This window comes from Coregonus lavaretus (assembly GCF_964263955.1).
Source record: "Coregonus lavaretus genome assembly, chromosome: 22".
In the NCBI taxonomy this organism is placed as follows: Eukaryota; Metazoa; Chordata; class Actinopteri; order Salmoniformes; family Salmonidae; genus Coregonus; species Coregonus lavaretus.
In genome coordinates this window covers 4,887,762-4,913,745 of record NC_140009.1, presented here as the reverse complement: position 1 = coordinate 4,913,745, position 25,984 = coordinate 4,887,762, and the positions used below count along the sequence as shown (strand labels likewise).

Below are 25,984 nucleotides of genomic sequence, written 5' to 3'. Positions count from 1 at the left end.
TCATAACAACTGGATGTCATTTTTTGCTAGGGGCACATATGTTACGCAACAATGATTTTTGGTTTGTGTGCTGCACAGCACCTTCACTGTTTGAGCACAAAGTAAACACCCTAGTTTCTGACAGTAGACTTGTAGGTCAATCCTCTATCAACTTCTACTTCGTCCTAGAACAAGCAGACAGAGAAAAAATATATACATATTGTTCTTCCATTTTAGTTATGGGGTGAACGTGACACCCGACACCATGACTGTGGCATCTGAAGAGAGGTCTGTAGACGCGTGACATGGCGTGTTGTGTGTCAACTGAGCAGCCAGCCAGCCAGCCCAGCCAGCCCAGCCAATGGGAGGTGAGGGTGTGCAAACCTGGGTTCAAGCACTATTGGAGATACTCGATGGAGCTTTCCTTGTTGAAATGGAATCAGAAAGTCCCAAAAAACACAAACACCTGGTTGAACCCAGGTCTGGAGGTGTGTAAGAGGTGGAATGTCACTGACATGCTTACTAAGGGGAAATAGTTTCAGTAGCAGTTTCATCCTGCCCAGAAGCGCCACAGAGAGGTTTAAGATGGTCGTTCTTACCCACAGCCATGAGGCTTTTTAATGAGAGTGATGATGACCTGTCTTCTGATGAATGTTGTTGTTGCTCGTCTCCCCGGCGTAGGATCGACAACAGCATTTCTTAACTCCTTTGAATCAGACTATTATTGTATGGTTGCTAAGATGCAGGTGCCTTCATATGTCAGTTTCTTATCATGTTTGTCATTGTTACGGGTTTTGTCCTCATGATTTATTGATGATGCAGAGTGAGAAAACAACTTCCCAAGTTGGGATCAATAAAGTACTACTCAACATGATATCAAGGTTCATAACCTATGGAATAGACAGATAAGTAGGTTATTCAACCACCTGGAAATTGGGTTGTTTGTCAGTGGAAAGTTGCTGCCTTATCAGTGAACCGGTTTTATTGGTCAGGGTAAAAAAAACATCCAGAGACAGTTATCATTGTTTGTAAATTTAGAGCATTTAAAACCTCTTCAACAATTCACTTAATAAACAAATCAGTTACAGGACATTGACTCAAAGTATGAGCAATGACAAATATCTTAATGTTTTTTGACCCTGGGCGACAATAAAACAGGTTTGTTGACTTATATAAAAAGTAGTGGACGTTCACTGTTTGTTTTTTGTTGCAAGAGCCAAGACTGCAGAATTATCCAGAGTCTTGATTACGATCACACACACACATTTCTAAGTCACTACAGCACACCATTCACATGGGGTGAAATGTTTCAGAAGAGATTCTTTTGACTTTTGAGAATCAGTTGAATGGTCAAACAGGTAGTTGATGCCAGAAGGCCAGTATCTGCTCTTTAGCATCCCCTGACGGCTAGATAAGGAAGATGCTGGCGGAGCTCCCATTTCCTACCAATCAGACGTCTTTATCCAAAGCGTGTGCATATTTTTCATATGGGAGGCCCCAGCTGGAATCAAACCCATGATCATTGCAAGCAACAGATGAGATTCAAAATGTCTACCATATTTCAAACTTTACACAATTCAGTTCCATTTCGATTCACACACACACACACACACTTGGTTCTATTACCTTGTCGATACTTCGAGGACCCCACAAAATTACACACAAGTCACTTGACAGCGCAACAGAAAATATAATTTGAAATCAACTTTTATTAGGTAGTTACAAACCATCTACATAAAGAAACACAAAGAAAAATGAGATGTTGCAAACTAGAAGGAGATAAAAAACCGGATGGGCGCAGCATGGTCAACACTCAGCACAACGCCACACACGGACTACACCTGACCATTAAAACAAAAGTAGTCTACTATACGGGGAATAGGGTGCCATTTGAACATATGCTTTCCAACTAAAACAAAACAAAATGGTTAACTAATTTTTAAAAAAGACACCATACCTTCCGATGACATCACCACACATACGCTTACATTTCAGAATCCCCCACAACCATCCCCCCTATACCCAAACAAGTCCTCTAAATACATGAAACACTATGTACGGGTCCAAAGCAGAGAGAAAGAACATGGACAGTGTACAGTGATTGTATTGGCTTTTGTGGGCAATGACAAAACTGTCTGCTGGTGCATGCTAGAAATGCTCACAGTGATGTCATCCTTCAGTTTATATAAAAACCTCTTCAGTAAAAAACAACCATCTTCAAATCTACGATGTCCCCCAACAGTACATAACACAAAACAGGCGTTTCGAATATTGCAGGGAGAAAACCTGATAGTGCAGCAGAACAGAGTTAAAAAGGGACCGTTCGACCCCAAAATGACAAAATGACACTTTCTTACCCTGAAAGCAGTCTATGGGTAACGGGAGTCTAGGTAAACAAACCCAAAGCTTGGATTGCACTCTGTCCTTGTCCATAGACTGCTTACAATGTCAGGAAACAAAGATGTACTTTTATTTTTTAATTTTTTTAAATTTGGGTGAACTGATCCTTTAAAAAAAGGGTGGGGGTAGGAGGTGTGCGGTCACCTTGAGGGACAAACTACGGTGCTGCTGCTGCTTCCAGGAGAAATGGAGATGTATCACCTCCTTATTAAACATCAGAGGTCAGTGCTGGGTCATCGCCGGGCTAGATCCACCATTCATCTACTGAGTACTAACTTTATCAAACCTTCCAAGGAAATCTCATAAAATCTTAAGCATATAAAAAGGGGAGTACTATTTCCTGATCGACCATTGAAGAGGAACAACAGGTAAAGATGAGAAATGGTACCATCTTTATGCGTAGAAAATGCTTACAAATATATTTTCAACACGCAACTAACTAATCTATTATACCACACAAGGGCCCTGAAGAGGGGGGGGGGGGGGGGGGGGTTTGATTCCAACACAATAATCTAACTATTTACCAACAGGACATGTCACACAGCAATCACTTGATTGATATTTCATTTAAAAAAGACATACTGAAAAGGAGAGACAAAGTCAAATCACTATTAAGAGGTGTTGCGGTCACAACAGACTTACGTACCATCAAACTCATTGCATTTCAACATACACACAGACAGACAGACATACTGGAGTACGACTGTGGCAGTCATCTCCTAGTCCTCAGGACCAGTAAAGATCGGCATAAAGTCCTTTGCATGTCATGTCCATCACAGACATGGATATCCCAGTATATATAAATTGAAGTAAACCATAAAAACAGGATTATAAAAACCCGAAAGAAGACTTGACCCATCACCAACCACGGTGTCTACAGCTTCCTGAACACTCCAAGCATCACACAATGGTGTTCTCACTCCGTCGTAAAATGTGATTGGTACAAACCAGCCCTGAGGGATGGGAAGGATGAGTCAGAGTCCTAAACCCAGAGGCTGGAGTCATGTGTTGAATCGTGGAACTGGTTGGTTACCCTCCGGAGAGGGGAAATCCCAGAGACAGAGAGAGCAAGGGTGAAGCGTGTTCTGTGTATGTATTGAGGGAACAGACGGGGCAGACCATGGATCTGAGTCATGTTCTATGTTGTTGTGCTGAGGGGTCATTGGTAGAGCAGGTAATTCTTGAGCGAGGCTGGTAGGGGCAGAGCATGGATCTCACTCAGTCGTTCTCTGCCCAGAGCTACCCTCACAGAGCGCCGACACAGGTCCATCAGAGGGAGAGGCTCAGCTGAGGAGGGAGACAGATTTAGAGTACAGCACAGCAATATAGACGTCTACATTTTAGTTGAACTTAAATAGAGAGTGAGAGAGAGACATACACAGCAGCGCCTTCAGAGAGTATTCACACCCCTCGACTTTTCCCACATTTTGTTGTGTTACAGCCTGAATTTAAAATGGATAAAATTTAGATTTTTTTGTCACTGGCCTGCCTACACACAATACCCCATAATGTCAAAAGTGGAATAATTTTCTGAAATGTGTACAAATTAATTAGAAATTAAAAGCTGAAATTTATTGCGTCAATAAGTATTCAACCCCTTTGTTATGGCAAGCCTAAATAAGTTCAGGAGTAAAAAAATTGCTTTATCAAGTCACATAATAAGTTGCATGGACTTGGACTCACTGTGCGCAATCATTTAATATCCATTTGAGCATGGTGAAGTTATTAATTAGACTTTGGCTGGTGTATCGATACTGGTGTCCTTCCTAACTCCGTTGCTGGAAGGAAACCACTCAGGGATTTCACCATGAGGCCAATGGTGACTTTAAAAACAGTTTAATGGATGCGATAGGAGAAAACTGAGGATGGATCAAGAACATTGTAGTTACTCCACAATAATAACCTAATTGACAGAGTGAAATGAAGGAAGCCTGTACAGAAAAAAAATTATTCCAAAACATGCATCCTGTTTGCAATAAGGCACTAAAGTAATACTGCTAACAATGTAGCAAAGCAATTCACTTGTTGTCCTGAATACAAAGTGTTATATGTTTGCGCCCTATAAAGGAACGTAAATGGAGCTAAGCACAGTCTGCTTTCCGCCAGACACTGGGAGATTAATTCACCTTTCAGCAGGACAATAACCTAAAACACAAGGCCAAATCCACACTGGAGTTACTTACCAAGAAGACAGTGAATGTTCCTGAGTGGCCGAGTTACAGTTTTGACTTAAATCTACTTTTAAATCTATGGCAAGACCTGAAAATGGTTGTCTAGCAATGATCAACATCCAATTTGACAAAAGCTTGAAGAATTGAGAAAATAATCAAATATAAAAATGGGAAAATGTTGCACAATCTAGGGGCCGGTTGCACCTGTGGGTCATAACTCCACGCCCGACCTAGAAATTATACATTTACATTTTAGTCATTTAGCAGACGCTCTTATCAATTAGGGTTAAGTGCCTTGCTCAAGGGCACATCGGCAGCCTGTTGCACCACCTGGTCGTGAGCTACGCCCGGTCCTAGATTCTACACCTAGTAGGGAGAAGGTGTAGGGTGTTAAAATTGGGACTCATCTTCATCATGATACGCATAGAATAGCAATCTATATTTTCAAAAAGGATGCAAGTCTTGTGTTCACATCTCACAACCTCCTTTTCGAGTTGCCTATGTGCGAGTAAGTACCAAAATAATACACTTGATTTATGCTACATTATAGCATGCTAAATGTGTTTGATCAGATATTAGCAGCTACATTATAGCATGCTAAATGTGTCTGATCAGATATTAGCAGCTACATTATAGCATGATAAATGTGTCTGATCAGCTATTAGCAGATACATTATAGCATGCTAAATGTGTCTGATCAGATATTAGCGGCTACATTATAGCATGCTAAATGTGTCTGATCAGATATTAGCAGCTACATTATAGCATGCTAAATGTGTCTGATCAGATATTAGCAGCTACATTATAGCATGATAAATGTGTCTGATCAGCTATTAGCAGATACATTATAGCATGCTAAATGTGTCTGATCAGATATTAGCGGCTACATTATAGCATGATAAATGTGTCTGATCAGCTATTAGCAGCTACATTATAGCATGCTAAATGTGTCTGATCAGATATTAGCGGCTACATTATAGCATGCTAAATGTGTCTGATCAGATATTAGCAAAGTAATAGATGAGCTGCCCAGCCAGAGATCAAATAAACAAATACACAGAGAAACAAAATCACTGATTGATTATCAGACAAGTCAAGGGCTTTTAGTCGGGATATAGCCTAGGCTACTACGCGAGTGAAGAGCAGAATAATCCACCTGTTATACTAGCCTAGCGTAGGCTACATAACATGCTAGCAAAATGTTCTGATAACACTGTTAGACTAACTAGACTTAAGATTATCATCATGAACACTCACCTCAATTTGGCTAACATTTTCCCAGCCTAATTATAACCAAATATACAAAACAGAGATTGTGAAAACAAAAATCTGATTAATTTATCAAGATATAAAGAGTCCCCACGCTTGTCACAAACCAGCGCGATAACACTGTTCCAATCATAACGGTGCTGAAATTTTAGTTGACCACACACAGCGATTTCTTTAAAGTATTTCAAAATGGGCCTCCCGAGTGGCGCAGCGGTCTAAGGCACTGAATCGCAGTGCTTGAGGCGTCACTACAGACCCGGATTAGTTCCCGGGCTGTGTCGCAGCCAGCCACGACCGGGAGACCCATGAGGCGGCGCACAATTGGCCCAGCGTCGTCCGGGTTAGGGGAGGGTTTGGAAGACTAAATTGGATATCATGAAAATGGGGGTACAAAAAATCCAAATGACACTTTTTGTTTTGATGACTCAGTAAGCAACAATATGATAAATGCCTTCAAATGGCATTAGACTACTTTATTCCAATATCTCTGTCATTCAGTGATATTTATTCCCACAGTAATTATTGATTGATCCATCCAGTTGTGGTTGAGAAAACGTGCATGCTTAGTGGTGGGCTATGCGAAGTGATGGGACATGCCTTGCAAAGTTTAGAACTGCCACAAGGATGGTAACAGCCTAGTAACGGACGCTGCCTAGCAACCATCATTATGAAGCATCAAATATTCTATATAATAAAGAAATAAATATATATATAGAAATAAATATATATATATATATATATATATATATATATATATATATATATATATATATATATATATATATATATATATATATATATATATATATATATATATATATATATATATATGAACACGCATTGCTTACGCCGGACTTTACGACTAGTCTTATTTTTGCAACAGGTGTCAATTCTGATCCCAAAGTCGGACGTAGCTACGCCCGACCTAGCATTTAAGACCAACTGGTGCAACCTGCCCCTGGTGTGGAAATCTCTTAAGCCTTGTTCACACTGCAGGCCTTAATGCTCAAATCAGTTTTGTTTTTCAAATCCGTTATGAACTACTGAATGTCCAAACAGCAAGTTACAAGTGACCAAATCGGATGCGTTTGTGTTCAGACAGCGGTCATTTGCTGACATGGCTATGCTAGTTGTCATAGTAACGACAAGTGTATGCACAGTGGTGTAGGCTGATTGGTGGTGGTGCTCGTGCTTCATATCACTCAGAAGTTGTGTAGCAAGCTAAGGTGACAATGCCTGCCATGGGCGTTTCCCAGTTGCTTTGAATGTTCAAAATCGTAGTGTAAGAACACATCAAGCCTCAAAGTATAATATAATCCAATTTTCAAAACAAGTCCTTTTTGGCTAGCCACAGCAGTCAACTAGCTAGCTGTTTAGCTTTCTAGCACATTCACTAATTTCTTTCTAAACAATTAACAAGATAGTTGGCTACCACGTTCTTGTCAAACTGTCAGAGTAGCTAGCAAGCAACAAGATATGCCAAATAAGTCTAAAAACCACTTGAGGGCAAATAAATCAGATTTGACCATTCAGACACAAGTCACATGGCCAGGAATCAGATTAGGATCTGTCTTGATTGTGGCTTGAAATATCCGATTCCATGTTCTTTTTGGCTGTTCAGACAAAAAAAAAAAAAATCTTATATGCCAATAAATCGGGTTTGAGTCACTTCAAACCTCCAATGTGAACACAGCTTTAGAGACTTACCCAGAAAATCGCTGCCAAAAGGTGCTTCTACAAAGTATTGACTCAGGGGTGTGAATACTTACGTGAATGAGATTTCTGCTTTTAATTTCTAATAAATTAGCAAAAATGTCTAAAAACATGTTTTCACTTCGTCATTGTGTGTGTGTGTGTGTGTAGATGGGTGAGATACATTTTGAATTCAGGCTGTAACACAACCCAAAAAGGCCTGTGGTGTTGATGGTATCCTAAATTAAATTATAAAATATACAGACCACAAATTCCAGTTGGCTATACTTAAACATCATCCTCAGCTCTGGCATCTTCCCTAATATTTGGACCCAAGGACTGATCATCACAATCCACAAAAGTGGACACAAATTTGACCCCAATAACTACCATGGGATATGCGTCAACAGCAACCTTGGGTAAATCCTCTGCATTATCATTAACAGCAGACTAGTTCATTTCCTCAGTGAAAACAATGTACTGAGCAAATGTCAAATTGGCTTTTTACCAAATTACCGTACGACAGACCACGTTTTCACCCTGCACACCCTAATTGACAAACAACCCAAAAGCAAAGTCTTCTCATGCTTCGTTGATTTCAAAAAAAGCTTTTGACTCAATTTGGCATGAGGGTCTGCTATACAAATGGATGGAAAGCGGTGTTGGGGGAAAAACATACATTATAAAATCCATGTACACAAACAACAAGTGTTCAGTAAAAATGAGCAAAATAATATTACTTTCCACAGGGCCGTGGGGTGAGGCAGGGTAGCAGCTTAAGCCCCACCCTCTTCAACACTAAGTGGCAAGTTTATTAAGTCCACCTATCTAGTACCATGAAGGGATGCACCTAGTCAGCAACAATGTTCAGATACGCGGTGGCGTTCAAACATTGTTCAATTGGCATCAAGCGACTTAACGTGTGCCAGGAAAACATTCCCCATACCATTACACCACAAGCCTGTACCCCTTGACACCAAGCAGGATAGCGCCATGGACTCATGCTACTTACGCTAAATCCTGACTCTGCCATCAGCATGACAACAGGAACCGAGAGTCATTGGACCAGGCAATTATTTTCCACTACTCAATTGTCCAGTGCTGGTGGACGCATGCCCATTGGAGACACTTCTTGTTGTTAGCCGATAGGAGTGGAACCCGGTGTGGTCGCCTGCTGCAATAGCCCATCCGTGACAAGTGTAAATTCTGAGATGCTGTTCTGCACACCACTATTGTACTGCGCCGTTATTTGCCTGTTTGTGGCCCACCTGTAAGCTTGCATGATTCTTGCCAGTCTCCTTCGACCTCTCAACAACAAGCTGTTTTCGCTCACAGGACTGCCGCTGACTGGATGTTTTTTGTTCGTCGCACCATTCTTAGTAAACCCTAGTCACTGTTGTGCGTGAAAAACCCAGGGGGTCGGTTGTTTCTGAGATACTCTGACTGGCATTCCTGGCACCGACGATCATACCACACTCAGTCGCTTAGGTCACTCGTTTTACCCATTCTAACGTTCCATCAAACAGTAACTGAATGCCTCGATGCCTGCTTTATATAGCAAGCCACGGCCACGTGACTGACTGTCTGTAGGAGTGAACCATGTGAACGGGGTGGTATACCTAATAAACTGTCCACTGAGTAACATTATCTATAACGCATTCTGAAATTATTTAGACCCCTTGACTTTTTCCACTGTTACGTTCTATTCTAAAAATGGATGATTGTTTTTTCCCCCTCAATAATCTACACACAATACCCCATCATGACAAAACAAAAGCAGGTTTTTAGAAATGTCAGCAAATTTACAAAAAATTACTGAAATATCACATTCACAGAAGTATTCAGACCCTTTCCCAGTACTTTGTTGAAGCACCTTTGGCAGCGATTACAGCCTTGAGTGTTCTTGGGTATGACGCTACAAGCTTGGCACACTTGTATTTGGGGAGTTTCTCCAATTCTTCTCTGCAGATCCTCTCACGCTCTGTCAGGTTGGATGGGGAGCATCGCAGCACAGCTATTTTCAGGTCTCTCCAGAGATGTTCGATCGGGTTCAAGAGACTTGTCCGGAACCACTCCTGCGTTGTCTTGGCTGTGTGCTTAGGGTCATTGTCCTGTTGGAAGGTGAACCTTCGCCCCAGTCTGAGCGCTCTGGAGCAAGTTTTCATCAAGGATCTCTCTGTACTTTGCTTCATTCATCTTTCCCTTGATCCTGACTAGTCTCCCAATCCCTGCAGCTGAAAAACATCCCCACAGCATGATGCTGCCACCACCATGCTTCACAGTAGGGATGATGCCAGGTTTCCTCCAGGCGTGACGCTTGGCATTCAGGCCAAAGAGTTCAATCTTGGTTTCATTAGACCAGAGAATCTTGTTTCTCATGGTCTGAGAGTCCTTTGGGTGCCTTTTGGCAAACTCCAAGCGGGCTGTCATGTGCCTTTCACTGAGGGGTGGCTTCCGTCTGGTCACTCGACCATAAAGGCCTGATAGGTGGAGTGCTGCAGAGATGGTTGTCCTTCTGGGAGGTTCTCCCATCTCCACAGAGGAACTCTAGAGCTCTGTCAGAGTGACCATCGGGTTCTTGGTCACCTCCCTGATCAAGGCCCTTCTCCCCCGATTGCTCAGTTTGGCGGGCGGCCAGCTCTAGGAAGAGTCTTGGTGGTTCTAAACTTCTTCCATTTAAGAATGATGGAGGCCACTATGTTCATGGGGACCTTCAATGCTGCAGAATTTTTTTGGAATCCTTCCCCAGATCTGTGCCTCAACACAATCCTGTCTCAGAGCTCTACGAATAATTCCTTCGACCTCATGGCTTGGTTTCTGCTCTGATATGCACTGTCAACTGTGGGACCTTACATAGACAGGTGTGTTCCTTTCCAAATCATGTCCAATCAATTGAATTTACCACAGGTAGGCTCCAATCAAGTTGTAGAAACATCTCAAGGATGATCAATGGAAACAGGATGCACCTGAGCTAAATTTCAAGTCTCATAGCAAAAGGTCTGAATACTTATGTAAATCAGGTATCTGTTTTTTTTTATTAAATTCGCAAACATTTCATTATGGGGTATTGTGTGTAGAATGACGAGGACATGTTTTTTATTTAATCAATTTTATAATAAGGCTGTAATGTAACAAAATGTGGAAAAAGTCAAAAGGGGTCTGAACACTTTCCGAATGCACTATACAACCCATATTTATTTTCCCTTAGCTAGTTAGTTGGGACTGGATCGTGTTAGCCGCTAATGCTAATCGCTAGTTAGCTAGCTAATAAAATGTACTGAGCCAGAGCAAACGTAACTAGCTATACAGCCTGATAATACCAGTGATGGTGTAGAACTACATCAGCATGTTGTTTGTGCAACAGTATCTTCTAAATCAAACAGGAATATACGAAGCATGAATATGTTCGCTACATGACGTAGCTAAGAGAAAACATTCAACATAGCCAAAGAGGGTCCCCAAGGAAACACTTTGGTTCCTACCCTATCACAATAACTCCTCCCTGGCATTTTCATTCGTTGTCTTGTCAAACAACACTGTATTCAAAGTGCCCATTATTCTATTCTAACTATGTAATCATCATTCTATTTCCATGATTCCAACAGTTCACCCAAGTGTTTTTGCTCTAAAATCGCAAGTCAAATCGTAATTGCAACATAAATATGGCTTTGATTGTTTACCCATATCGTGCAGCCCTACGTGGCAGTGTGCAAATGATCTCAAATGAGGAAATGCAGTAATTATTTTGGGTTGTAGTTGAATTGAACAGTATAAAACAAATCAGAATGGAGAAAGACCCATTGACTTAGAATGTATGTGTTGCCACCCTAGGGTCACGCACTACTCAAAAAGCAAATTTAGAACTTTTATTATTCAAAAAACACAAAATAGTCAAAAATACTGTAATATGATACGTATTTTGGCAATATCGCCCAGCCCTAACTTCAACTATTTGCACATTGTTACAACACTGTACATGGCCATAATAGAACATTTGAAATGTCTAACTTTTCAGAGTAACGTAATGTTTACTATTCATTTCAGATTGTTTATTTCACTTTTGTTTGTTATCCATTTCACTTGCTTTGGCAATGTAAACATATGTTTCCCATGCCAATAAAGCCCTTTGGGGAGGGAGAGAGAGCATCAAGCTCTCACGGTCTCACGGCATAATGAGACGTTCTAGACTAGAGACGGAATCTAGGGGCCAGAGTTTTTCATGGTCAGATCACATGGTGAGGAACAACTCCTGGGCCCAGTTTGAATATTCTTCCTTCCTGGCTTCTGACATGACATAAATTGGTGAAAGCAATGCAATGGAGAGCTTGAGGCTTAAGGCGCCAGCATACTAGGTTCGGTTTACTCCTAGAAGAACTCGGCTAAGCGAAGTGGACATCTGTGCCTCGCATCCTCCCTTAAAAGATCTTCGCTTGAAAAATTAGAAAAAGAAAAAGTGGCAATATTACTGTTTGTCCCTCTTGAGACGCCGTAGCAACATAGCCAGTATACACTTCCTCAAAATAGTCTGTTAATCTACTATACAGTAAATCAAGAAATTTGTAATTGCTGCAATTTTTTGATGAGGAGATTTTAGTCGCACAATTTTACATCTAACTAAGATGTTTGATGCAATATTTTTCAAGTGAAAAAATTAGGATTAAAACTAGTCGTCTCTCGTTGACTGACAAACACTTAGTTGAAGAATCGCGTCCATAGTTGACTCCTACTAGTAGTAGTACTGTTCACCAATGAAGGGGTGTTGACTTCGGCTACCGAACTTCGACGTGCCCCAAGAAAAAATTGTGCGCGCGAACAGCCCCCCCAAAAAACCTGCCGAACACCAAATCATACAAAAATGTCATAAATAGTAATAATATATACTGAACAAAAATATAAAAACGCAACATGTAAAGTGTTGGTCCCATGTTTCATGAGCTGAAATAAAACACCCCAGAAATTTTCCATACACACAAAAAGCTTATTTCTCTCAAATTTGGTGCACAAATTAGTTTACATCCCTGTTAGTGAGCATTTCTCCTTTGCCAAGATAATCCATCCACCTGAGAGTTGTGACATATCAAGGAGCTGATTGAACATGATCATTACACAGGTACACCTTGTGCTGGGGACAATAAAAGGCCACTCAAATGTGCAGTTGTCACACAACACAATGCCACAGATGTCTCAAGTTTTAAGGTGTGCGAATCGCATCTCTGCATGTCTGGCAGACATATCAGTGTGGATGACGGATCACCACCTCAAAGCTGAACCTCGGCAAGACGGAGCTGCTCTTCCTCCCGGGGAAGGACTGCCCGCTCCATGATCTCGCCATTACGGTTGACAACTCCGTTGTGTCCTCCTCCCAGAGTGCAAAGAACCTTGGCGTGACCCTGGACAACACCCTGTCGTTCTCCGCTAACATCAAAGCGGTGACCCGATCCTGTAGGTTCATGCTCTACGACATTCACAGAGTACGACCCTACCTTACACAGGAAGCGGCACAGGTCCTAATCCAGGCACGTGTCATCTCCCATCTGGATTACTGCAACTCGCTGTTGGCTGGGCTCCCTGCCTGTGCCATTAAACCCCTACAACTCATCCAGAACGCTGCAGCCCGTCTGGTGTTCAACCTTCCCAAGTTCTCTCACGTCATCCCGCTCCTCCGCACACTCCACTGGCTTCCAGTTGAAGCCCGCATCTGCTACAAGACCATGGTGCTTGCCTACGGAGCTGTGAGGAGAACGGCACCTCCATACCTTCAGGCTCTGATCAGTCCCTACACCCAAACGAGGGCATTGCGTTCATCCACCTCTGGCCTGCTGGCCCCCCTACCTCTGCGGAAGCACAGTTCCCGCTCATCCCAGTCAAAACTGTTCGCTGCTCTGGCACCCCAATGGTGGAACAAGCTCCCTCACGATGCCAGGACAGCGGAGTCACTCACCACCTTCCGGAGACACTTGAAACCCCACCTCTTTAAGGAATACTTGGGATAGGATAAAAGTAATCATTCTACCCTCCCCCTACCCCACCCCCAAAAATAAAAAAATTATTTGATATATTGTAAAGTGGTTGTCCCACTGGCTATCATAAGGTGAACACACCAATTTGTAAGTCGCTCTGGATAAGAGCGTCTGCTAAATGACGAAAATGTAAATGTAAAATGTTAAGGGAGCGTGCAATTGGCATGCTGACTGCAGGAATGTCCACCAGAGCTGTTGCCAAATACTTGAATGTTCATTTCTCTACCATAAGCCGCCTCCAACGTCGTTTTAGAGAATTTGGCAGTACGTCCAACCGCAGACCACAGACCACGTGAAACCAAGCCAGCCCAGGACGCTTCTTCACCTGCGGGATCGTCTGAGACTAGCCACCCGGACAGCTGATGAAACTGAGGAGTATTTCTGTCTGAAATAAAGCCCTTATGTGGGGAAAAACTCATTCTGATTGGCTGGTCCATCTCCCCAGTGGGTGGGCCTGGCTCCCAAGTGGATTGGCCTATGCATGGCTGCACCCCTGCCCAGTCATGTGAAATCCATAGATTAGGGCCTACTAAAATTATTTCAATTGACTGATTTCCTTATATGAACTGTAACTCAGTAAAATCGTTGAAATTGTTGCATGTTCTGTTTATATTTTTGTTCAGTATGTGTGGGAACTGTTGTTTCGACTGGGAAGCATGCGACAGGCTTTACAGTACACCATTCTAGTTATGTCAGATCAGTGATTACTTGAAAAGGACTATTCTCCTTCGACTCCTTACTACAGAAAATGTTACCCAAACCTAGATCAAAGTGATCAACAGGTTTGTTAAATGATTAATTTTCTGTTGTATCTGGGGCACAGAGGACAGAGAGATCTAGGACAGAGGGATCAAATGTAATCACGATGCCAGTGGCACATTATCAGGTAGTGCCCAACTGGCTTACATAGTAGTTGGAATCAATGTCTCTACCTGTTAGCCTGGTCCCATATCTGTTTAGGTGGTCTTGCTGAATTGGCTAAAGTTTGGGAAAACAGCACTAGCAGATAGCCTAACTGTAGTCTGTTCTAGCCTGGTCCCAGATCTGTTTGTGTTGTCTTGCCAACTCCTATACATTAACAGTGACCATAGGAACTGGCAAGAGAGCACAAAGATCTGGGACCAGGCTACAAATCCTCAGTTCTCTGGTGTAACCTTGGTGTGCAGTAATGTGTTTTAAATGGGCCCAACCTTTGAATGTACTGTTACACCCAAGTTCATTACATCAATAAACGAAATTGTGCTCAAAACTGTGGTCAAAAGTAGTGTAGGGAATAGAGTGCCCACACAAGTTCAGTGTTTATTGATGTAATTAACTTGGGTGTAACAAAGGTCAAAGGTTGGGCCCATTAAAACATTAACGTACACCAGAAAAGCCTGGTCCCAGATCTGTTTGTGCTCTCTTGCCAATTCCTATGGTCCACAGTATTTGATCCCCTGCTGATTTTGTACATTTGCCCACTGACAAAGACATGATCAGTCTATAATTTTAAATGGTAGGTTTATTTGAACAGTGAGAGACAGAATAACAACAACAAAAATCCAGAAAAACGGATGTCAGAAATGTTATAAATTGATTTGCATTTTAAATGAGGGAAATAATTATTTGACCCCTCTGCAAAACATGACTTAGTAATTGGTGGCAAAACACTTGTTGGCAATCACAGAGGTCAGACGTTTCTTGTAGTTGGCCACCAGGTTTGCACACATCTCAGGAGGGATTTTGTTCCACTCCTCTTTGCAGATCTTCTCCAAGTCATTAAGGTTTCGAAGCTGACGTTTGGCAACTCGAACCTTCAGCTCCCTCTAACAGATTTTCTATGGGATTAAGGTCTGGAGTCATAGGCAGCATTCCTCCTCCTCCAAACACGGCGAGTTGAGTTGATGCCAAAGAGCTCGATTTCGGTCTCATCTGACCACAACACTTTCACCCAGTTCTCCTCTGAATCATTCAGATGTTCATTGGCAAACTTCAGACAGCCCTGTATATGTGCTTTCTTGAGCAGGGGGACCTTGCGGGCGCTGCAGGATTTCAGTCCTTCACGGCGTAGTGTGTTACCAATTGTTTTCTTGGTGACTATGGTCCCAGCTGCCTTGAGATCATTGACAAGATCCTCCTGTGTAGTTCTGGGCTGATTCCTCACCGTTCTCATGATCATTGCAACTCCACGAGGTGAGCTCTTGCATGGAGCCCCAGGCCGAGGGAGATTGACAGTTATTTTGTGCTTCTTCCATTTGCAAATAATCGCACCAACTGTTGTCACCTTCTCACCAAGCTGCTTGGCGATGGTCTTGTATCCCATTCCAGCCTTGTGTAGGTCTACAATCTTGTCCCTGACATCCTTGGAGAGCTCTTTGGTCTTGGCCATGGTGGAGAGTTTGGAATCTGATTGATTGATTGCTTCTGTGGACAGGTGTCTTTTATACAGGTAACAAGCTGAGATTAGGAGCACACTCTTAAAGGGAGTGCTCCTAATCTCAGCTCGTTACCTGTATAAAAAAGACACCTGGGAGCCAGAAATCTTTCTGATTGAGAGGGGGTCAAATACTGATTTCCCTCATTACAATGCAAATCAATTTATAACATTTTTGACATGTGTTTTTCTGGATTTTTTGTTGTTGTTATTCTGTCTCTCACTGTTCAAATGAACCTACCATTAAAATTATAAACTGATAATTTCTTTGTCAGTGGGCAAACGTACAAAATCAGTAGGGGATCAAATACTTTTTTCCCTCACTGTATAGGAGATGGCAACTAAGATCTCCTCAGCAAAAACGTCTAAATTAAATCACAGATTTCTTGACTTATATTAGATTAACTTAGACTATTTCGAGGACATGTACAGTGCATTCGGAAAGTATTCAGACCCCTGGACTTTTTCCACTTTGTTACGTTACAGCCTTATTCTAAAATTGAATAAATAAATAAAAATCCTCATCAATCTACACAGAATACCCCATAATGACAAAGTAAAAACAGTTTTTTAGAAATTTGTGCAAAATAAAAAACAGAAATACCATATTTACATAAGTATTCAGACCCTTTGCTATGAGACTTGAAAATGAGCTCAGGTGCATCCTGTTTCCATTGATCATCCTTGACATGTTTCTACAACTTGTTTGGAGTCCACCGGTGGTAAATTCAATTGATTGGATATGAATTTGGAAAGGAACACACCGGTCTATATAATTTCCCACAGTTGACAGTGCATGTCAGAACAAAAACGAAGCCATGAGTTCGAAGGAATTGTCCGTAGAGCTCCGAGACAGGATTGTGTCGATGCACAGATCAGGAGAAAGGTACCAAAAAATTTCTGCAGCATTGAAGGTCCCCATGAACATGGAGGCCACTATCATTCTTAAATGGAAGAAGTTTGGAACCACCAAGACTCTTCCTAGAGCTGGCCACCCGGCTTAACTGAACAATCGGGGGAGAAGGGCCTTTGTCAGGGAGGTGACCAAGAAACCGATGGTCACTCTGAAAGAGCTACCAAGTTCCTCTGTGGAGATGGGAGAAACTTCCAGAAGGACAACCATCTCTGCAGCACTCCACCAATCAGGCCTTTATGGTAGAGTGGCCAGACGGAAGCCACTCCTCAGTAAAAAGGCACATGAAAGCCAGCTTGGAGTTTGCCAAAAGAAACCTAAAGTCTTTCAGACCATGAGAAACAAGACTGAACTCTTTGGCCTGAATGCCAAGCGTCACATCTGGAGGAAACCTGGCACCATCCCTACGGTGAAGCATGGTGGTGGCAGCATCATGCTGTGGGGATGTTTTTCAGCAGCAGGGTCTGGGAGACTAGTCAGGATCGAGGGAAAGATGAACGAAGCAAAGTACAGAGAGATACCTGATGAAAACCTGCTCCAGAGCGCTCAGGACCTCAGACTGGTGTGAAAGTTCACCTTCCAACAGGATAACGACCCTAAGCACACAGCCAAGACAACGCAGGAGTGGCTTCGGGACAAGTATCTGAATGTCCTAGAGTGTCCCAGTCAGAGCCTGGACTTGAACCCGATCTAACATCTCTGGAGAGACCTGAAAATAGCTGTGCAGCGACGCTGGTCAATCCAAAGCCAAAATGTAGAAGTTGGTTGAATTGACCTGAAAGGCTACTGAAGTGGGACTTCGTACTGGTGTTTCTTGGCTAGTTACATCGTTTTGTTCACATATATTAGGTTGTTTTTCAATATTAGTTCGTGTTTGCTGCAACTCTCTGCTGCTAGCGCAGACAGAGATTCTCATCTCTGACAGACAGACAAGTGCCGTTAAACTTAAAAAAGGGGCAGCTGAACATTTTGCTCTCACCGAATGACTCATATTTGGGGGTACATTGTGCTTGATTGAGCGTGTAACACTACAAAAATATTTTAGTCATTTATCATTAAAAAACACTCAAATAATTTCACTGTGTTCCTACATTTATTTGTGTGTTCCTAAATAACAACTTATGTACTCATTGTAAAAACGGTCAGTGTTAGAGCCCTGAACTAATAATAATAATAAAATAAGCCGTAACACGGAGCATTTTGCGGCAGCGCAGGCACTTTCGTTGATTCTTGATGTTCAGTTGTACAACTGTTTCTCCGTTTGACTATTGTATCAAAATTATTTATTTTAACATAACTGTTTAAAAATACTCAGGTCACAAATGTAATTGAGCAATATACCACATTACTTCATACTAGCAATACATTTCTTGTTTTAAAACATTACAAAAGAACGCTCATTCAGTTATTTGTGATTTTGTGTAATTATGGGAAAAATATTTTTCGCTGGTAAAAGCAGTGGCTGGTAGATTTTTTTTTCTCCATTTACCTGCCAGTGACTGGTGGAGCAAAAAGTTAAATTTCCCACCCTGATTTCAACCACAACCCAATGTCCAGACAGACACTTCTACTAAAGCTAGAGAGGAATTATTAAGGGATAGCTAGGAACACAAGCAGTAGCCCTAATGTTTTCAAACGTTACAGATAGAAAATGTCATAACTAGAGCCAACATGATTCCTTATCCTAACGCAGGGTTCTTCAATTCCGGTCCTGGAGGGCCGAAACACTTCTGTTTTTTTTATTTCTACCTGGTAGTTAATTTGCACTCACCTGGTGTCCCAGGTCTGAATTAGCCCCTGATTAGAAGGAGAGGATGAAAAACAGAGGTGTTTTGGCCCTCCAGGACCGGAGTTGAAGAACCCTGTCCTAATGCATGTCAGAGAGGCATGTTTGTTCTACATAGCATATTTCTGAACGTTCCAAAGCGCCCAGGACTTCAGCTGGCTGTGAGACGTGGCTGTAGTAGACTCCTATTGCATTTAGAAAGTCTAAAACCATGTCTCAGAGCACACACCAAAGCCAACCCTGAACCCTTACAGTTAAGAAAATATCATATTATAGGCCAGGGCTCTCTAACCCTGTCCCTGGAGAGCTACAGTCATGTAGGTTCAGTCCAACCCTAATCTAGCACACCTGATTCTAATAATTAGCTGGTTGATAAGCTGACTCAGGTTAGTTACAACTGGGGTTGGAGTGAGAACCTACAGGAGGTTCTCTCTCCAGGAACAGGGCTGGTTGTGAACCTGCAGGAGGTTAGCTCTCCAGGAACAGGGTTAGAGAGCTCTGTTACAGACACTACTTACGATCAAGTCCATTGATGTACCGGATTCGTATTTCACAGTGCCCCCACACAGCACTGACGACAGGATACAGCTTCCTCCCCTTGAGTCCTCTGAAAGCCACCCCCAGGTACTGTCCGTCCACTATATAGCTCAGAGTCCCCTCGTCCATGTCCAACACTACCAGGAACGAGTCGGGGACTAGAAACGTCTCATCCGGCTCCAGGAATGCAGGGTATGTCTTACTGGGCTGGTTCTTCCCATCGTGGTGAAGTTTATTCCGTCCCAGGTCCCAGCCCCAGGACTCGTGGTTATTACCCACCAGGGTCGTGTAGCCTACAGAATGAAGAGGCGCGTCTCCTGTCGCCACACCGACGATGGCGTGCGTTCCCCGCTGTCTCATGGCCCAGTTTATCTCCCAGATGTGCAGCCCCCGGGTGTAGCCGATACAGGCCCGGATGGCGTCCGTGCTCTGAGCCACGGGGTGCCGGTGGAAGACCAGTTTGTTGTCGTCCTTGACAAAGATGTTGAGGGATCGGTCGTTGTTGTTCCAGGAGTGCTGCATCTGGACCTCCTGTCCAGCAGGGGGCATGTCCAGCAGCAGGTCCAGCCTGGAGGGCTTGGCGTGGTCCAGAGCTGCCAGCTCCAGAGGCCTGAACGCCGGGTCCTTCATGTCAATAGTCTTTATGCCTCCAGGGACGCTCTGCCCCATGCTCCTCTGAGAAGTTAGAACACACACAGAGCACTCCTCCTCCTGCCGAGGCCTCCTCCTGCGGTTCTCCTTCTCCTGCCAAGTCCTCCTCCCTAGTCCTCCCCCTCCCTCCTCAAAACAAAGAAAAGAAGGGGGGAGCAAAGCAGTTAGTTTTCGGTTGCCCCCTGCTCTGCACAGACCGCTTCTGTCACAGCCAATCAGGAGGCTAGGATTGGTGCCCTGTTACTGGTTACCAGGTAACAGGATCAGGCCAGGTGCTGGTTTAAACCCACCTGGAAGAAATAGGAGGAAGGGAAGATGAAGGAGGAGAAGAGAGGTTGAACGTTAGTCACCAACAACTCATATCCTATTCCCCAATCACTATAATATGGTCCTGTGTGGATCAGTTAGTAAGAGCCTGGAGCTAATAGCAAGGTCGTAGGTTAAATTCCCACACGCAGGGTTCACATACTAAACATGCATGCACTCAATGTACTGTAAGTCACTTTGGATAAAAAGCATCTGCTAATTATATGAGATTAGCATTTCATAACTGCCTCAGTTCAGCGCTTTAACCCACAGCTGCTGGCTAATCAATCGACTATGGCTGGCTATATACGTGCAGCAGGCCTTTAAAAACACTATAGAGGGCTTGGATGTTGATATTCATATTAAACTGTGTCCAATCACTGGAACAGATAATAATAATAATAATAATAATAATAATAATAATAATAATAATAATAATAAGCCATTTAGCAGACGCTTTTATCCAAAGCGACTTACAGTCATGCGTGCATACATTTTTGTGTATGGGTGGTCCCGGGGATCGAACCCACTACCCTGGCGTTACAAGCACCATGCTCTACCAATGGAGCTACAGCAGATTACAACATTATGAAATCATTCGGTCTTCACAATATTTGAAATATTCCATAAAATGACTCCACCAAGGTTGAGGGCAACATCACTCATCGCTGAAAGGAATTCCTATCCTGAAAAGGCTTAGTATGCCTAAATAACTCAATAACAGGGCATAAAAATACAACTTTGAACTCACCAGTCAGTAATTTGGAATGATGAGAGAATTGATTAGCTGAACTCGATTTCATGTTTTTCCAGCTAAACAGGTCTGCTTGTTCCAGCTAAATTTACTATCAGCATGAAAAAATAACTGACAGCCTTCGAGGAGGAAGTCTGATCTGGGTGTGTAAACCAAATAATAACAGCATTATTTGCAACTGGGAGGCCCTGCTATTGCCAATGGAAAGACAGACCGTGAGACAACCAGGGAATATACAGTGGATTTCCATCTCTGCTGTAAAACTTCACCCTGTTCAGACAAACTAAAACTATGCCCACAATTTCCAAAAATAGGAAATAAGAGGGCAGAAATCTCGAACCATTTCCTATTATACAATCGTCTGGTCAGGGGATAACAGGAAAAGCAATCATACAACTTCAGGCTTAAAAAACATAAAACATGCTGTTACTGTCTGTGGTTTTCCAGGGCAAGAAAACACGAGGCTACTGGTCTGCGACTGCAGTGCCAAGCCACTAGACAGAGCTACAGACCACAGACTCTGCGGCCCAAATGGCACCGTATTCCCTTTATAGTGCACTACTTGCCCTGACCCGTTTCTGACCATTTCTTGCCCCACTCAAAATGTTGCAATCTTAAGCAACAGTTGGCGTAGCTTGGAACACTGTATTGCACCACTACTCACCTATATTGCACCAAGTGCCAACTTTAATCAATGGTTCAAATCAAATTCAAAATGTGTTTATTGCCACGAGTTCACATTGTCTAACAGGAAGTCCAATGAACAAAATGATGCACTTTACTGGCTCAGCTCAGCTGTGTAATTTACGATCATTAGCATGTCTGATCGATTCTGTCCGTAGTTCTGTCCATGTTGTTAGGACAGAAGATAGCACATGTTGCTAGGGGACAAGCATACAGCCAGGGAACTGAAGACATCCAGGGAACTGAAGACATCCAGGGAACTGAAGAAATCCAGGGAACTGTGGTACCATACAGCCGGGGAACTAAAGACAGCCAGGGAACTGTGGTACCATACAGCCAGGGAACTAAAGACATCCAGGGAACTGTGGTACCATACAGCCAGGGAACTAAAGACATCCAGGGAACTGTGGTACCATACAGCCAGGGAACTGAAGACATCCAGGGAACTGTGGTACCATACAGCCGGGGAACTAAAGACATCCAGGGAACTGTGGTACCATACAGCCAGGGAACTGAAGACATCCAGGGAACTGTGGTACCATACAGCCAGGGAACTGAAGACATCCAGGGAACTGTGGTACCATACAGCCAGGGAACTAAAGACATCCAGGGAACTGTGGTACCATACAGCCGGGGAACTAAAGACATCCAGGGAACTGTGGTACCATACAGCCAGGGAACTAAAGACATCCAGGGAACTGTGGTACCATACAGCCGGGGAACTGAAGACATCCAGGGAACTGTGGTACCATACAGCCGGGGAACTGTGGTACCATACAGCCGGGGAACTAAAGACATCCAGGGAACTGTGGTACCATACAGCCAGGGAACTAAAGACATCCAGGGAACTGTGGTACCATACAGCCAGGGAACTGAAGACATCCAGGGAACTGAAGACATCCAGGGAACTGTGGTACCATACAGCCGGGGAACTAAAGACATCCAGGGAACTGTGGTACCATACAGCCAGGGAACTAAAGACATCCAGGGAACTGTGGTACCATACAGCCAGGGAACTGAAGACATCCAGGGAACTGAAGACATCCAGGGAACTGTGGTACCATACAGCCAGGGAACTGAAGACATCCAGGGAACTGAAGACATCCAGGGAACTGTGGTACCATACAGCCAGGGAACTAAAGGCATCCATGGAACTGAAGACATCCAGGGAACTGTGGTACCATACAGCCAGGGAACTAAAGACATCCAGGGAACTGTGGTACCATACAGCCGGGGAACTAAAGACATCCAGGGAACTGAAGACATCCAGGGAACTGTGGTACCATACAGCCGGGGAACTAAAGACATCCAGGGAACTGTGGTACCAGGAACTAAACCGTGCTAGCTGCTGCTGAGAAGGGAAAGGTTAGGGCACACTAATTGAATTGTAGACAAGAGTTCATTGAGAAGTGTTTTGGCTCTTTTTCTAATGCAAGTAAACAACCATTTAAATGGGGCATGTCTCCTCAGTGATGGCCAAACAGAGGGGAAGAATACCCCAGCAGCCGGTGGCCACTCTTTGGGTCCACGTCCCAAATGGCACCCTATTTCCTACATAGTGCACTACTTTTAACCAGCGCCCTATAGGGCCCTAGTCAAAAGTAGTGCACTAAATAGGGAGTGATTTGGGATCACAGCCTGATGTAAACAATCGTCCTTCTCAATGCCTGTCCAGCCTTCAGGGCCTCAGGCCAGGGAGAATGAAACATGTTAATTTGCACATGCTTTGTGCTGCAGACTTAGGCTTGTGACCCAAATAGCACCCTATTCCCTATGTAGTGCACTACTTTTGATAGGGCTCTGGTCAAAAGTAGTGCACTATGTACGGAATAGGGTGTCATTTGGGACACACCTTAACCATTCTTTCCCCCTTCATTCCCCCTTTCTCAGAAGAACCACCACTGTTGTGCTGACAAGTTCTGAATTTTAAACCACACGCTTCACAGGCTATAGGTAATAGCATAAAGAGATTACATTTAAAAATGATTAGCGAATAGCGATGGTAACTACTACCCCTTTCCTGGTGGTCTGCCAATATTGGCGGAATTCCTGCATTTGTTTCGACTTTTAGTTAAAATCTAAGGACGTTTGCGGGAACATTTGCCTGAGCCACACACTATGATGCAACACATTGGATGCTTGTTGTGTTTGTACCCGTCCCTATTCATATACTCTCATCCATAAATGAATGTGAGCGAAGGTGGAGGAGGAGAGAGGCTAGTGTTTTTGGTGTGTTAGGTCCTGCAGTCCTGTAGCTGGTTGTCTTGGGGGTTTCCAGGCCCCTGGGTTAGTAAGGAGCTGATTGAGATGCAGACGGGGACTCTAAAGGATTTAGCCAAGGGAACACTAGTCTCTTGTGTTGACCGAGTCCACATTTAGGCTGAACTTCTTTTGTGTCAAATTAAGATTTAGTTTAGGTGTGTAGGTCGACCTGCAATCATAATAACGTCACAATTCTAACGGTCTTGCGGCTGAAGTACAGACGCTACAGTACTGAAACAGAGGACTGTCACCAATGACCCAGTCAAGAAGTGACCACGAACAGTGATGCTGCTGGCTGGATGCTCTGATATATCTCCTATTACAGGATCTAGCTAGCCTGGTACCAACCCTGATATATCTCCTATTACAGGATCTAGCTAGCCTGGTACCAACCCTGTTATATCTCCTATTACAGGATCTAGCTAGCCTGGTACCAACCCTGATATATCTCCTATTACATGATCTAGCTAGCCTGGTACCAAACCTGATATATCTCCTATAACAGGATCTAGCTAGCCTGGTACCAACCCTGATATATCTCCTATAACAGGATCTAGCTAGCCTGGTACCAACCCTGATATATCTCCTATAACAGGATCTAGCTAGCCTGGTACCAACCCTGATATATCTAATTTTACATTTACATTTTAGTCATTTGGCAGACGCTCTTATCCAGAGCGACTTACATGAGCAATTAGGGTTAAGTGCCTTGCTTAAGGGCACATCGACAGATTTTTCACCTAGTCGGCTCAGGGATTAGAACCAGCGACATTTCGGTTACTGGCACAACGCTCTTACCCACTAAGCTACCTGCGCCTGTATCTCCTATAACAGGATCTAGCTAGCCTGGTACTAACCCTGATATATGTCCTATAACAGGATCTACCTAGCCTGGTACCAAACCTGAAATATCTCCTATAACAGGATCTACCTAGCCTGGTACCAAACCTGATATATCTCCTATAACAGGATCTAGCTAGCCTGGTACCAACCCTGATATATCTCCTATAACAGGATCTACCTAGCCTGGTACCAACCCTGATATATCTCCTATAACAGGATCTAGCTAGCCTGTTACCAAACCTGATATATCTCCTATAACAGGATCTACCTAGCCTGGTACCAACCCTGATATATCTCCTATAACAGGATCTACCTAGCCTGGTACCAACCCTGATATATCTCCTATAACAGGATCTAGCTAGCCTGTTACCAACCCTGATATATATCCTATAACAGGATCTAGCTAGCCTGGTACCAACCCTGATATATCTCCTATTACAGGATCTAGCTAGCCTGGTACTATAGAGCTGTTTTGGGACCTAAATGCGACAGACACGGTTGGTTATGGTATGACAGTAGCCCAATTAATTACTAGACAATCAGTTGAATGCATTGCACACAATAACAATTGTTTTATGGCACTTAGCAAGTCTATCGTATTGCTAAATTGAGGCTACAGCTTTTCTAAAACGTACCACACTCATGGCAGCTGATGGAGTGAGTTAGCCATTACCTGACCTATATAGCAAGGTAGCTAGGCTACTCCCTATTAGCTAACACACACACAGAACATACACCCCAGCTGGAAGTCAGCTATGACCACTGGACTGGCCCACTAACAAGGTGAATGTACGGTTACTTTGTAGCCTTAACACAGGAAGCGTGTCACTAGTCGTAATCATGTAGATACGTGCGGGTGTGGCGGCAAAGATTGGTGAGATTCCTTGTTGAAAATAAATTAATACAACTCTGACTTCGTGGCATTTGATACTTGATAAATCAACGAAGCTATATCCCTCTTCATGACATGTATTGTTTGCGTCTAAAACCTTGAATAGTCAATTATTCAGACAGGAAAGCCAAAGTAACGCCGAAACAAAAGATCTACAAAAAACACAAACGAACGAAATAAAACTCACCTTGGCTCGGTAACTTCTTCTTTACAACCAATAAAATCTACAGAGAGGATTGGAAAAGCGAGGTTTTGCAATTTAAACATAATTCCCAAGCTATTCCATTGCTGTTCGATCTATCCTCTCCAGTCCTTGCACCTCTTTCCCATTTTGGGTTGGACATGAATTAGGTAAAACGATGGCTGCCCTAACGTCTACTATCCAGTCACGTGGTCCAATAGCTCCCAGCAG

General features: G+C 43.2%; 2 protein-coding genes across 5 annotated transcripts in view; one reads left to right on the top strand and one right to left on the bottom strand.

Annotated features, from left to right (window-relative positions):
* LOC311149472 (uncharacterized protein) overlaps positions 1-25,984 on the top strand; it is a gene marked incomplete at both ends in the record, with an annotated part of 790,865 nt that overhangs the window by 708,140 nt on the left and 56,741 nt on the right. The window lies entirely within an intron of this gene.
* LOC311149397 (SPRY domain-containing SOCS box protein 1) lies at positions 1,669-25,960 on the bottom strand. 4 transcript variants are annotated; one of them, XM_084186577.1, is made up of 3 exons: positions 25,760-25,960; positions 19,162-19,960; positions 1,669-3,666 (listed from the first exon to the last, which is right to left on the bottom strand). In XM_084186577.1, exons 2-3 carry the CDS (start codon positions 19,847-19,849, stop codon positions 3,539-3,541), a joined length of 816 nt encoding a protein of 271 aa, XP_084042703.1. In that variant the 5' UTR covers positions 19,850-19,960; positions 25,760-25,960; the 3' UTR covers positions 1,669-3,538. The 4 variants fall into 4 exon arrangements, 3 of the variants coding, with proteins under 3 accessions (XP_084042703.1, XP_084042701.1, XP_084042702.1); XM_084186575.1 differs by having other exon boundaries at positions 19,162-20,121; positions 25,760-25,955; XM_084186576.1 differs by having other exon boundaries at positions 19,162-19,957; positions 25,760-25,940.

Bases quoted from the DNA above. Each gene is read 5' to 3' on its own strand.
- LOC311149397 (XM_084186577.1), bottom strand. From the start codon at position 19,849: ATGGGGCAGAGCGTCCCTGGAGGCATAAAGACTATTGACATGAAGGAC. The intron at 3,667-19,161 runs GTAAGTAGTGTC...CTCCCTCCTCAG, and splicing joins GTACATCAATGGACTTGATC to CTGAGCCTCTCCCTCTGATG.